Source organism: Rhinatrema bivittatum, chromosome 19 (assembly GCF_901001135.1).
Source record: "Rhinatrema bivittatum chromosome 19, aRhiBiv1.1, whole genome shotgun sequence".
In the NCBI taxonomy this organism is placed as follows: Eukaryota; Metazoa; Chordata; class Amphibia; order Gymnophiona; family Rhinatrematidae; genus Rhinatrema; species Rhinatrema bivittatum.
In genome coordinates, this window is record NC_042633.1 from 40,012,832 (window position 1) to 40,026,343 (window position 13,512).

At 54.1% G+C, this 13,512-nt stretch overlaps 2 protein-coding genes across 2 annotated transcripts in view; one reads left to right on the forward strand and one right to left on the reverse strand.

Annotated features, from left to right (window-relative positions):
- The window catches only part of PDE4A (phosphodiesterase 4A), a 246,378-nt gene that overhangs the window by 35,000 nt on the left and 197,866 nt on the right, over positions 1-13,512 (forward strand). The gene's annotated exons all lie outside the window — the stretch shown is intronic.
- On the reverse strand, positions 3,003-10,174 carry LOC115080401 (extensin-like). The gene is made up of 3 exons (XM_029584543.1): positions 10,072-10,174; positions 3,975-5,090; positions 3,003-3,871 (listed from the first exon to the last, which is right to left on the reverse strand). Exons 1-3 carry the CDS (start codon positions 10,172-10,174, stop codon positions 3,003-3,005), a joined length of 2,088 nt encoding a protein of 695 aa, XP_029440403.1.

Sequence of the window (13,512 nt, forward strand, 5' to 3'; positions counted from 1 at the left end):
TCCTCACGCCTGTGGTGCTGGGGGGGTCTGCGGTCCTAGCTGCCCTCCACCGTGCTCACCGGGCACCCACGTCCCACTGAAAGATATTCCAACGGGTCTTTGGCCCCAGCGGCTGCGTTTCCGGTGCCTTCCCACCAACCTTAGCTTTCCACGTGTGTCCAAACCACGCCGGCCACCTTTCTGCGATCTCGGCGCGCCTGTGGCTTTTCCCCTGACCTTTAGTCGCTCCACCTGGCCCCCCCCCCCGAGCGTCCGGCCTGGACTCCCGAGCGTCCGGCGTGCCAGTCCTCGTGGCCGTGGCGGTCCTCGTACGCCCTCCCGTTCCACCGGGCCGGGATTCCGAGTGAGTGACCCGAGAATGGTTCCCAAAGAATAGTTATATATATTCTAAAAGCTATAAATCCCAAGCAATTCAGCTTTTCCTTCAGGCATTTTTTTGTTTTGTTTTGTTTTAAAGAGAGCGGTCATGAGACAGGAAGCCCTTTGCCCCCGTTGGGACCTCGCAGCCACGAGGTGGCAGAAGCCCTTGGAAAGAGCATCGGTGGAACGTTTCTGACTGGGGGCTATCTCCCCCCCCCCTTCCCAAATAACCACTGTCCAAATCCCTCCCAAATGTGCAATCCAGAGCTTTAACTTCTCTTCCCCAAAACACAGAAACATTATGATTTCAGTATTCTTATTATTATTAGAGAGACAGACACTGATAGAGGCATTCAAGTGACTTAAACCAGTCGATCCATGGCCAAGGGACCAGGGACATGGGGAGCTGTGTTCCCAGGGGCTCCCAGTCCTCATCCAATGCTCTCCTCTCCTTTTTCTCCAGATTTCCAGACCCGTCATCATTTTTTTCTTTTTTTAAGGCTCTCTGCTTTCCTCTGCCTCTCTGCCCCTCCTGTTAATTTGCCACCGGACTTCAGAGGACATGACCGGACGGTCTCACTTTTCTTTTGGGCAAGTCCCACCTCACATCCCCTTCCCACGCCCCTTTCTTTCCAGATCGCGTCCTTCAGCTAATCTTCAGAATCCCTCTAGAACATCTCAACTCAAAATCCCTGCGTGTTCTTCACGGTCTCCTTACTGTAACCTGGCATTTCACTCCCATTTCCTTCCCATGAGAAGATGTCTGCGCGGGGCTCTGATGAAGATCCGCGCTTCAGCTGTCTGTGCTGTATTCATGCTTTATGTGTATCAGTGTGACGCCTGCATGGGGCTCTGATGAAGATCTGCTCTTCAGCTGTCTGTGCTGTATTCATGCTTTATGTGTATCAGTGTGATGCCTGCATGGGGCTCTGATGAAGATCCGCGCTTCAGCTGTCTGTGCTGTATTCATGCTTTATGTGTATCAGTCTGACGCCTGCATGGGGCTCTGATGAAGATCTGCTCTTCAGCTGTCTGTGCTGTATTCATGCTTTACGTGTATCAGTGTGATGCCTGCATGGGGCTCTAATGAAGATCCGCGCTTCAGCTGTCTGTGCTGTATTCATGCTTTATGTGTATTGGTGTGATGCCTGCATGGGGCTCTGATGAAGATCTGCTCCTCAGCTGTCTGTGCTGTATTCATGTTTTACGTGTATCAGGGTGACGCCTGCATGGGGCTCTCACGAAGTCTCCATATGGGGGGAGGGTAAAACTGATGATGATCAGTGCAGCAGCGCCTCACGTTTGTTTTAATTCAGATGCTTGGAGCAGCTAAAGCGATGGCTTTTAAAAGGCCTAATTTCTCCTTAGAAAGGATTTCCAGATGAGAGGGGGAAACTGGTTAACTTTTGCTTCTCATAATAGCCTAAATAATGATCTAATAGCATCTTTGCTAGGCCTGCCACTTGAAGAAAATAATGTTAACAATTTGTTTTGCCACTCGGTAAGGAAAGTCACACAGGGCTGACTGTGTGAAGCGGGGCCTCAGGCGATGGCGAACGTGAGTCAGACATCTGCGGGTCTCCCTGCCGTACGTTCTGTAAATGTCCTCGTGTTTAAAGATTGAATATTCAGACGTAATGGGATCGACCCTCCATCTGTCTGCTTTCCCTGCATCCCAGGGCCTCTCGCTGTCTGGGATGCAGACAGCGAGAGGTCAGTACAGGTCTGGTCAGTACAGCGAGAGGTCAGAACAGCGAGAGGTCAGTACAGGTCTGGTCAGTACAGCGAGAGGTCAGAACAGCGAGAGGTCAATACAGGTCTGGTCAGTACAGAGCCAGCCTTTCATTTTCAAGGTGAGAGAATGCACGGAAGTTGAATGGAGCTGGCAGGACGCTTCTCGGGTGAGAAACGTCTACTGCAGGTTTTGATACTTCACAGAAAATAAATGATGGCGAAAATAATACTCATTTGTTATGAAGCCAAATCTGTCTCCCAAGGCTTTCCACCTCGTTGCCACTTTAATTAATTAAGACATTGGTCTTGCCTTTCCACCTTCAGATAATTGCTGTGAGCTGGGAGTTTAGAAGTGACCTCTGGACACTTAGGAGTGAGGAGGGATAGGAGGGGGCAGGGTGATGGTTATTTCTGGGGGTGTAGGGGTCATGGGACAAGGAGGGGGCAGGGTGATGGATATTACTGGGGGTGTAGGGGACACGGGGCGAGGAGGGGGCAGGGTGATGGATATTACTGGGGGTGCAGGGGATATGGGGTGAGGAGGGGGCAGGGTGATGGATATTACTGGGGGTGCAGGGGATATGGGGTGAGGAGGGGGCGGGGTGATGGATATTACTGGGGGTGTAGGGGACGCAGGGGCGAGGAGGGGGCAGGGTGATGGATATTACTGGGGGTGTAGGGGGCGGGGAGGGGGCAGGGTGATGGATATTACTGGGGGTGTAGGGGGCGGGGAGGGGGCAGGGTGATGGATATTACTGGGAGTGTAGGGGACACTGGGTGAGGAGGGGGCAGGGTGATGGATATTACTGGGGGTGCAGGGGATACGGGGTAAGGAGGGGGCAGGGTGATGGATATTACTGGGGGTGCAGGGGATACGGGGTAAGGAGGGGGCAGGGTGATGGATATTACTAGGGGTGTAGGGGATGCAGGGGCGAGGAGGGGGCAGGGTGATGGATATTACTGGGGGTGCAGGGGATACGGGGTAAGGAGGGGGCAGGGTGATGGATATTACTGGGGGTGCAGGGGATATGGGGTGAGGAGGGGGCAGGGTGATGGATATTACTGGGGGTGCAGGGCATATGGGGTGAGGAGGGGGCAGGGTGATGGATATTACTGGGGGTGCAGGGGATATGGGGTGAGGAGGGGGCAGGGTGATGGATATTACTGGGGGTGTAGGGGACGTAGGGGTGAGGAGGGGGCAGGGTGATGGATATTACTGGGGGTGCAGGGGATATGGGGTGAGGAGGGGGCAGGGTGATGGATATTACTGGGGGTGCAGGGGATATGGGGTGAGGAGGGGGCAGGGTGATGGATATTACTGGGGGTGTAGGGGACGCGGGGTGAGGAGGGTGCAGGGTGATGGATATTACTGGGGGTGTAGGGGATATGGGGTGAGGAGGGGGCAGGGTGATGGATATTACTGGGGGTGTAGGGGACACGGGGTGAGGAGGGGGCAGGGTGATGGATATTACTGGGGGTGAGAGGGATATGGGGTGAGGAGGGGGCAGGGTGATGGATATTACTGGGAGTGTAGGGGATATGGGGTGAGGAGGGGGCAGGGTGATGGATATTACTGGGGGTGTAGGGGACACGGGGTGAGGAGGGGGCAGGGTGATGGATATTACTGGGGGTGAGAGGGATATGGGGTGAGGAGGGGGCAGGGTGATGGATATTACTGGGGGTGTAGGGGACACGGGGTGAGGAGGGGGCAGGGTGATGGATATTACTGGGGGTGTAGGGGACATGGGGTGAGGAGGGGGCAGGGTGATGGATATTACTGGGGGTGAGAGGGATATGGGGTGAGGAGGGGGCAGGGTGATGGATATTACTGGGGGTGTAGGGGACACGGGGTGAGGAGGGGGCAGGGTGATGGATATTACTGGGGGTGTAGGGGACACGGGGTGGGGAGGGGGCAGGGTGATGGATATTACTGGGGGTGTAGGGGACGTGGGGCGGGGAGGGGGCAGGGTGATGGATATTACTGGGGGTGCAGGGGATGTGGGGCGAGGAGGGGGCAGGGTGATGGATATTACTGGGGGTGCAGGGGATATGGGGTGAGGAGGGGGCGGGGTGATGGATATTACTGGGGGTGTAGGGGACGCGGGGTGAGGAGGGGGCAGGGTGATGGATATTACTGGGGGTGTAGGGGACGCGGGGAGGGGGCAGGGTGATGGATATTACTGGGAGTGTAGGGGACACTGGGCGAGGAGGGGGCAGGGTGATGGATATTACTGGGGTGCAGGGGATATGGGGTGAGGAGGGGGCGGGGTGATGGATATTACTGGGAGTGTAGGGGACACGGGGTGAGGAGGGGGCAGGGTGATGGATATTACTGGGGGTGAGGGGGACATGGGGTGAGGAGGGGGCAGGGTGATGGATATTACTGGGGGTGTAGGGGACGCAGGGGCGAGGAGGGGGCAGGGTGATGGATATTACTGGGGGTGCAGGGGATATGGGGTGAGGAGGGGGCAGGGTGATGGATATTACTGGGGGTGCAGGGGATATGGGGTGAGGAGGGGGCAGGGTGATGGATATTACTGGGGGTGTAGGGGACGAGGGGTGAGGAGGGGGCAGGGTGATGGATATTACTGGGGGTGCAGGGGATACGGGGTAAGGAGGGGGCAGGGTGATGGATATTACTGGGGTTGCAGGGGATATGGGGTGAGGAGGGGGCAGGGTGATGGATATTTCTGGGGGTGTAGGGGACGCGGGGTGAGGAGGGGGCAGGGTGATGGATATTACTGGGGGTGTAGGGGACACGGGGTGAGGAGGGGGCGGGGTGATGGATATTACTGGGGGTGTAGGGGACACGGGGTGAGGAGGGGGCAGGGTGATGGATATTACTGGGGGTGAGAGGGATATGGGGTGAGGAGGGGGCAGGGTGATGGATATTACTGGGGGTGTAGGGGACACGGGGTGAGGAGGGGGCAGGGTGATGGATATTACTGGGGGTGTAGGGGACACGGGGTGTGGAGTGGGCAGGGTGATGGATATTACTGGGGGTGCAGGGGATATGGGGTGAGGAGGGGGCAGGGTGATGGATATTACTGGGGGTGCAGGGGATATGGGGTGAGGAGGGGGCGGGGTGATGGATATTACTGGGGGTGTAGGGGACGCGGGGTGAGGAGGGGGCAGGGTGATGGATATTACTGGGGGTGTAGGGGACGCGGGGAGGGGGCAGGGTGATGGATATTACTGGGAGTGTAGGGGATATGGGGTGAGGAGGGGGCGGGGTGATGGATATTACTGGGAGTGTAGGGGACACGGGGTGAGGAGGGGGCAGGGTGATGGATATTACTGGGGGTGTAGGGGACGCGGGGAGGGGGCAGGGTGATGGATATTACTGGGAGTGTAGGGGATATGGGGTGAGGAGGGGGCGGGGTGATGGATATTACTGGGAGTGTAGGGGACACGGGGTGAGGAGGGGGCGGGGTGATGGATATTACTGGGGGTGTAGGGGACGCGGGGTGAGGAGGGGGCAGGGTGATGGATATTACTGGGGGTGTAGGGGACGCGGGGAGGGGGCAGGGTGATGGATATTACTGGGGGTGCAGGGGATTTGGGGTGAGGAGGAGGCAGGGTGATGGATATTACTGGGGGGTGTAGGGGATATGGGGTGAGGAGGGGGCAGGGTGATGGATATTACTGGGGGTGCAGGAGATTTGGGGTGAGGAGGGGGCAGGGTGATAGTTATTACTGGGGGGTGTAGGGGACGCGGGGTGAGGAGGGGGCAGGGTGATGGATATTACTGGGGGTGTAGGGGACGCGGGGAGGGGGCAGGGTGATGGATATTACTGGGGGTGCAGGGGATATGGGGTGAGGAGGGGGCAGGGTGATAGTTATTACTGGGGGGTGTAGGGGATATGGGGTGAGGAGGGGGCAGGGTGATGGATATTACTGGGGGTGCAGGGGATTTGGGGTGAGGAGGGGGCAGGGTGATGGATATTAGTGGGGGCGCGGGGGACACGGGGTGGGGAGGGGCAGCTCAGGTTTTTATAAGCTTTTATAAGCCTCCATAACCATCCTTGTAGGCACATAAAGTGCTTCCTGAAGCTGAGCCGAGGAAGGAGAGATTTTTAGCTGATGCTCGCTGCCGTGGCCTTATCTGGCCCGGGGGCACTGAACAATAGGTCATGCAGGGTCAGAGCTGGATCGTCTCATCCTCTGATTCCAGGAAGTGCAGGGAGCTCCCCTGAGCCTCTCCGTCTCTCCTCTCGCTGCTCCGGGAGGGGGGAGGGATTCACTCTGCCCAGGGCTGTCGCAGGGGTGAAAGCCAGAGGTTTCCAGAGGGGGGGGGGCGCTGCCACGCGGAAGGTCTCTGGCTTTACTCCCAGGGGATTGGGGGATGCTGGGGGGGCCGGAGTCGGGGGACACCTGCAGGCCAGACTTGGGGGGAGCCCACGATCGTAGGGTTTTCCATGGAGCCCTAATGCATGGCCCCCCCCCAGCCAAAGGGCGATGATGATGATGCACCTGACCAACGAGCAGTGACCTGGGGGGGGAGGAGGAGAGTGGAAGAAAAAAGGGGGAAAGACCCCTGCGTGGTCCCAGCCCTGGTCTGGTCAGAAGGAGGAGGGAGGGCTGAGAGTTTCCTCTGTGCCAGCTTCCTCTTCTCCCCCCACTCTCCCCTCCCTGTGATTCCTCCTCCCTTCCCGTGGGATCTCTGCTCCTTTCCTGCCACCGCTGGATTATTTTTTTATCCTCGGTTTATTGCAGTAACGTTTTTTTTTTTAATTTTTATGATCCAGGATTTTTTTTTTTTTTTGCTTTTGGCATTCCAGACAAATCTCAGCCTTTTCTGTACCAGGAAGCGCCACCTCCATTCCCCATCTCTCCCCCCCTCTCTCTCTCTCTTGGACTCTTGGTCTTCTCTTGCCCAAGTAATACGTGAAGGGGTAAAAGGAAAAAATGTAAGATTAATATGATAAAATAGCAAAATGCAGAAGTCAAGAGCCAAGGATGGCCCCTGAACTCTGGTGCTGGTCCATCTGCCCCGGGGGCAGGATCCCACGCACTTTGCTGCACTGCCTGCTGTTCCCTCTTTTCCCTCCGCTTTTCCCCGGTGCCGCCTTTCGTGGCATTTTGTCTTTCACCTTTGGAAAGCGTGCGTCTTTGGAGTTTGCGTTATGGGGATTTCCCCATCTCTCGGTCTCTGTCTCTCTCTCTCTCTCCAGCCCTGGATGCCCCCTGAACTGCCTGTCTTTCGTTTACGTTTCCGCACAGCGCCACTAGGACACGAATGCTTCGGGCTTCTACGAAAGTGCCCGCCCACCTGGACGCGTAACTTGACGTTTTACGCGCCGAAGCCTTTTGAATGTTGCCCCTCTCCAGGAGCACAGATTTCCGCAATGGCGCGGTGTCCGGAGCCTGGAGCCCTGCTGGGGAGAGGGAAAAAACGCCCTCTTCGTGGTCCGAACCCCACGTCCCCTGTATTGCGGCGCTGTGTGGCCCCAGGGTAATATTTCAGCACTGGAGGGCTTCTCTCGGAGCTGGTGGATGGGCGAGTGCTTGCGAGTTGGCGCTGGCCGGCGAGGCGACGTGCCGCAGAAATGACGAATCCCTTCCCCAAAGAGCTTATCTCATTTGGGAGCCGAGGAAAGTGAAATTGCCTAAGGTCAGCGGTGGGAGCAGGGAGGTGGCTCCCCTTGACCTGTAGACCGGGGAGGTCAGGGGGCCGGCCACTCATGCTCCCCCTCCTGCTCTCCTTTTGGGAACGAGCATGGTTTCAGATTCAGCCAACCTTTCTTTGGCCTGACGGTTTGTACCTGCGTTGCCAACGTAAAGCGGTTGAAATAAAAGGGGGGAGAGAGAGAGAGCAACCTTACACGACAGTAAAATACAATCGCCGTGTACAGAATGGACAATAACGCAGACAGATGCACCTTTTAGTGCATTAACTCCACTTGGGAAGATGCAGCATTGATTGATTGCTGCGTCCCTTGATAGACATCCCCTGGACGTTTAATGGCCGGATGGTGATGGGGGAGGGGGGAGGTTGCGAGGGCAGCCTGGCCTCTGAGAGGTCCCCGCAGGGGGGGGGGGGACCGCTTCATTGAAGTGGCCCGAACTTTCAGGACTGCGGTCAGCAATGATGAATTTGGAAAATCGGAGGGGTCTGCGAAGGTGGAGGGGGTGGAGAAGTGCCACCCAGAGGGCAATCAAACGACTGGCCCATGGGGGAACTTGGGGAGGGTCATCTGCAGCCTGTAGAATTCGGGGTTCGGGATTCGGCACTGCCCGGTCCTTATCTTGGCCCGATACAAGAACCGAGGGGACCCCTGCTGGAGCCCTGCGCTGCACCAGCTCCCAGTTCAGGGACCCGGGAATGGTTTCGTTCCGTGTAGCTCGGTGACCCGGGAGCTGTTCCTTGACCTGGGAAACGATGCAGCCAGTAGTGGAGGTCGTGGCTCTGATGGGCGGTCCTTGCGGACAGGATGGCTAGCGCTCTCCGTGTACCAGAGTTGTGTCTTTCTGTCTGTCTGTGTGTCTGTGTGTCCTGCACTGCCGCCGCCCCTGCTGTGGGATGCGTGCAGGACTCTCAGTCCCTTGCACACATTATCTGAAGTGGAGAAGATAAAATTTTATAAAGTCTGGCTTCTAAATCTGATCATTTCCTTGCACCCAGCACACAGATACCCGGGGCATTGAAGCTTAGTGACAGGAGTGCGGTCTAGAATTCGCTGGGAGATGTTTGGGATTAGTGCGCCCTGGCCGCGACGTCGAGTGCCGGGGAAGATGCCCTGATCGGGTTGATTTGCCTGCTTTACGTTTCCGCCTTCGTTCCAGAGAGTTTAACCTTCCCCCCCTCGAGTCTAAAAGCTTCTGCTGGGCCGCTGCTGGCTCGGCAGAATGGGGACGATGCAGAAATATTTCCACAGCCGGGAGAGCTCTGTGCCAGAGAGGCCGTGCAAAGGGATTTTCCCTGCTTGTGGGAGCGTCCTGGTTAGGAGGCGAGCTTACAGCCACAGCTGTGTGTGTGTGTGTGTGGGGGGGGGGGGTCTCCTCTGTGTGTCTCTTGCACAGCGTCACACCCCCGAGGGTGCCCAGGGGGCCCCCCCCCCCACACACCTGGCACAGTGTAAGAGAGATGCAGAGTAGAGAGCCCATCCCTGCTACAGGATGGGGCAGTCAACTGGCATCAAAGGCTACAGAGGATCAAAGCAGCAGAGAAGGCCCCCCCCCCCCCCAGAAAGACTGGGACCCAGTTACAGCTGATAACCGTAGAGGATTCATTCCTCTTGGCCCCTCTGCTCCGGGGACCACCGTTGATATGCATGGGGATAGGGGAGGAGGTGAAGAGAGTGATGGCAGAGGATAGAGGAATGCCAAGGAGTCACGGCACGGTGCGGCGTGTGTTACTGTTTGATGGGATGGGGGGGTCCAGCTTTTCAAAGTTGTGACCCTGCTGCAGGTGGAACTCCCGGGGGGGGGGGGGCTAGCGACGCCCGGCTCCGGCGACAAGCGTGCGAGGATCCCGGGCACCGCCTGGGTCTTGCGTAGGGTCGCACACGGGCGACTGCGAAAGTATGATCTTGGGAGGCAGAGCTTGTATCCCGCTGGTGCTCGCTCGCCAGTCACCTAAAGAAAGGGAGCAAGGAGGAAGCAGCCAGACAGCAGAGGAGCAGGGTTGGATGGCAGTGCATGGGATGTTATCTCCTGCAGACCCAGCGGCTGCACAAAGGATGCAGTCAGTCAGGGTGCATTGTGGACCCTGGCGTTCCTCCACGGCACGGAGGCTGCTGCACGCCTGAAGAGTTTGTCCAGCATAAGCAGCATGGGCAGGAGGAGACGCTTGGATGAGGTGCGGTCTGCGGATTCGGGAAGGCTGAGCAGTGATGCTGGTGAGAAAAGCATCCTCCTTTCTGTGCCCTTATTCATTTTAAATCACTTTTATTTATTACTCTGGCAGCCCATGTAAAATTGTGGAGCCAGTAAAAAGGGATCTGAATCTGAGAAAAGGCTATGACTGGTTCTTGCCAGAGAGCGCCAGGCTTGGCCTGGCTTCCCAGTGTGCAGGGCCGGCTTTCGGGGTGAGCGACTTGCGCAGTTGCACAAGGCGGCATCCACTAGGGGGCCCCATTGTTCCCTCACTGTCAGGGCAAGTTTCTGGGGGGTGTGACTGGGGCATCGTCCCCCTAGGGAGTGTCACACCAAGCTTCTTTAAATATTCTGCCTCTCTCTTCCTGATCCATCCTTCGTGGCTCCTGTGGGGCCCTCCACCTCCCCCCAACTGCCGAGACAAGTCTGTAGGGCCAAAGAGCTAATCCACTCAGGTCCTTCATGACTGGCAATGCCCAAACAGCCGCGATTGCTGCTGCTGTTGTGTCCAGATGGCCCAGGGGTCCGCAGACCTGCTGTCGCATGTCCCCACCGCCGTGGCCTGATGGGCAGGAAATAGCAGCTGTGGCCAATGCTGCTTTCTAAAAATAAACCCTCCTCATTCTGCCCTCTTCTCTTCCTACCACACAGTTCAAAGAGAGAGAGGTGAGAAGCACAGCCCCACACTCCTGCCTGTGGGGCCAGGGGCCGGGGGGAGGATGGAAAGTGCAGAGAGAAGCGGAGGGGAAGGGTCTGGAACAAGAAGGGGAGGGAGAGGAGAGAAGGGGAGGGTGGAAGGTGTGTGGAGGGGGGGGGGGGGCGGCTCAAAGTGCTATAGGCATAGTTTGTGGAAGCCAAGGGATTAGGGTATTTTGAGTGGTGGGGGAAGGACCAACTCAGCATTTAAGAGGGGGGGGGGGGGGGGGGGAGAGCCGGAGAGGTGCAGTGTTGTGACGCAGAGACCTGGGGAGGGAGAAAGTGGGTTGAAATCTACATATGAGCTTATATTGGTGAGAGAGAGAGAGAGAAATGGAGAAAAATGAGATGAGAAGGAAAAATCAAGGTCAGAGAGATGTAGGGAGGAAATGAAGAAGACAGGAAAAAAAGAGAAAAAAAATGGACAGGAGACCCTGGAAAAGGAGTTAGGAACCTGAGAAGAGGAAAACAGAGATGAGGACCAAAGTGATTAGAAAAATGAAAAAGACGGACAAGAAAGGTAGATAAAAGCCTTTTATTTTCAGTTTAGTGACTGGGATATGTCAGCTCTGGGAATGTGCATCTCTCATATCTCTGAAGTTTGCACACTACAAGAGGAAATCTCTTTCCCCAGTGTTGCACCACTTCTTCGGGGTTTTCAGTTCAGTTTTTGTCTTATTTATTTATTTATTTATTTATTTATAGATTTTTCTATACCGGCATTCGAGATTAGGAACCCCATCATGCCGGTTTACAAATAACAAGAGGGTGTGCACAAAAACAGAACATAAACAAGTGCAAAGAAATAAAAGTTACATTACAACAGGGTCATAAAACTGGGGAGAGAATTAGAGTAAGATAGTTGAGTAGTAAAGATGAATTATTTACATTAATAATTTACATAATATTGTGTAGTGTCTTATAAGATGTTACTGTCTTTCAATATGGATCTGGGAAGGCTTGCTTAAATAGCCATGTCTTAAGCCTTTTTCTGAAAGTAGGAAGGCATGGTTCTTGTCTTAGATCGGGAGGAATAGAGTTCCATAGTGAAGGTCCGGCTGTGGAAAAGGCTCGGTCTCTGTAGGTTAGGTGGTGAGTGGTTTTGGTTTGTGGAACAAGGAGTGATCCTTTGTAGGCTTCTCTGATGGGTCTGGTGGATGTGTGCTTTCTGAGTGGAATTTGAAGATTGAGGGATGCTTGGTGATGGATAGTCTTGTAGATGATAGTGAGGGATTTGTGGATAATTCTAAAGTGTATTGGCGGCCAGTGCAAGTTCTTGAGAATAGGAGAGATGTGGTCTCTTCTCCTGGTGTTAGTCAGAATTCTCGCAGCTGAATTCTGAAGCATCTGAAGGGGTTTAATGGAAGCAGAAGGGAGACCTAATAAGATGGAATTGCAGTAGTCTATCTTAGAAAAGATTACTGCTTGAAGGACCGTTCTGAAGTCTCGCATGTGGAGGAGCGGTTTGATTCTTTTAAGTACTTGAAGTTTATAGAATCCGTCTTTAGTAGTTTGTTTGATGAAGGATTTTAGATTAAGATGGTTGTCGATAATTGCGCCTAAATCCCTTGTTTGGGTGGTAAGATGGTGGGTTAGAGGACATGGAGGTGGGTTGCTATTTTCTGGTGAGATGATGAGAAGTTCCGTCTTGGCTGTATTTAATATCAGGTTTAGACTCGAGAGGAGGCGATTGATTTCTTTAAGGCAAATTTCCCAAAATTCAAGAGTTTTGGAGATGGTTTCTTTGATGGGGATCAAGATCTGCACATCGTCTGCATATAGGAAGTGAGTTAGTTTCAAGTGGGTTAGCAGTTGACATAGCGGTAGAAGGTAAATATTAAAGAGTGTAGGGGATAGGGAGGAGCCTTGAGGAACTCCAAAAGCTGAAGAGAAGCGGGAGGATTCCTTATTATGTATCTTGACCTTATAGCCTCTGTTGTTGAGGAAAGTATTGAACCATGATAGGGCAGTTCCTGAGATTCCTATGTTCGCAAGTTGATTGATGAGGATGGAGTGTTTGACGGTATCAAATGCGGCCGAAAGGTCCAAAAGGATAAGTAGAAAGGATTGGCCTTTGTCTAGCCCCATGATGATGTGGTCTGTCAGGGATATGAGTAGCGTCTCTGTGCTTAAAGCTTTACGGAAACCATGTTGTGAGGGGTAAAGTATTTTGTGATCTTCAATGTAGTTGGAGAGTTGAGTGTTGACCAGCTTTTCCATTATCTTGGCAATAAATGGAAGATTGGAAATCGGACGAAAGTTGTTGGGGTCCTTGGGGTCTAGATTAGGTTTCTTTAAGAGTGGTTTTAGCGAAGCTAGTTTTAGGTCTTCTGGAAATAGACCCTGGGATAATGAGCAGTTTATGATATCTGCCAGAGTTTTGGATATCGTTTCCGGTATTAGAAGGAGGAGCTTTGTGGGTATTTGGTCGAAGGGGTGGGAGGAAGGTTTCATTTTTTTAAGTAACAGAAGAATCTCATAGGCTGTGATGGGTTGGAATGATTCAAAGGAGGTTCCTTTGTTTTGTATCTGTGGCACATTAGGGCGAGAATTGTTGCTGGGGGTCAGTCGCTTTAGCAGGTTAGATATTTTGTCTTGGAAGAAAATAGCCAATTCCTCGGCTTTAGATTGAGCTAGGTCTATGGGAATATCTGGTATGTTGATGTGTGTCAGGTTAGATATGTAAGCAAAAAGAGCTTTGGCGTCAAATACAAGGTCATGAATCTTGCTAGCATAGTAATCCCTTTTTGATTTTTGGGTAGAGTTCTTGTAGTGATGGAGAGCTAGTTTGTAGGCGGCTAAGGTGCTGGGGCAGGGTGCCTTACGCCATTTGCTTTCTTTGTGTCTTAGGCTTTGTTTAAGTTTATGGAGGTTGTTTGAGAACCATGGTTGTCTTTTTGCTGG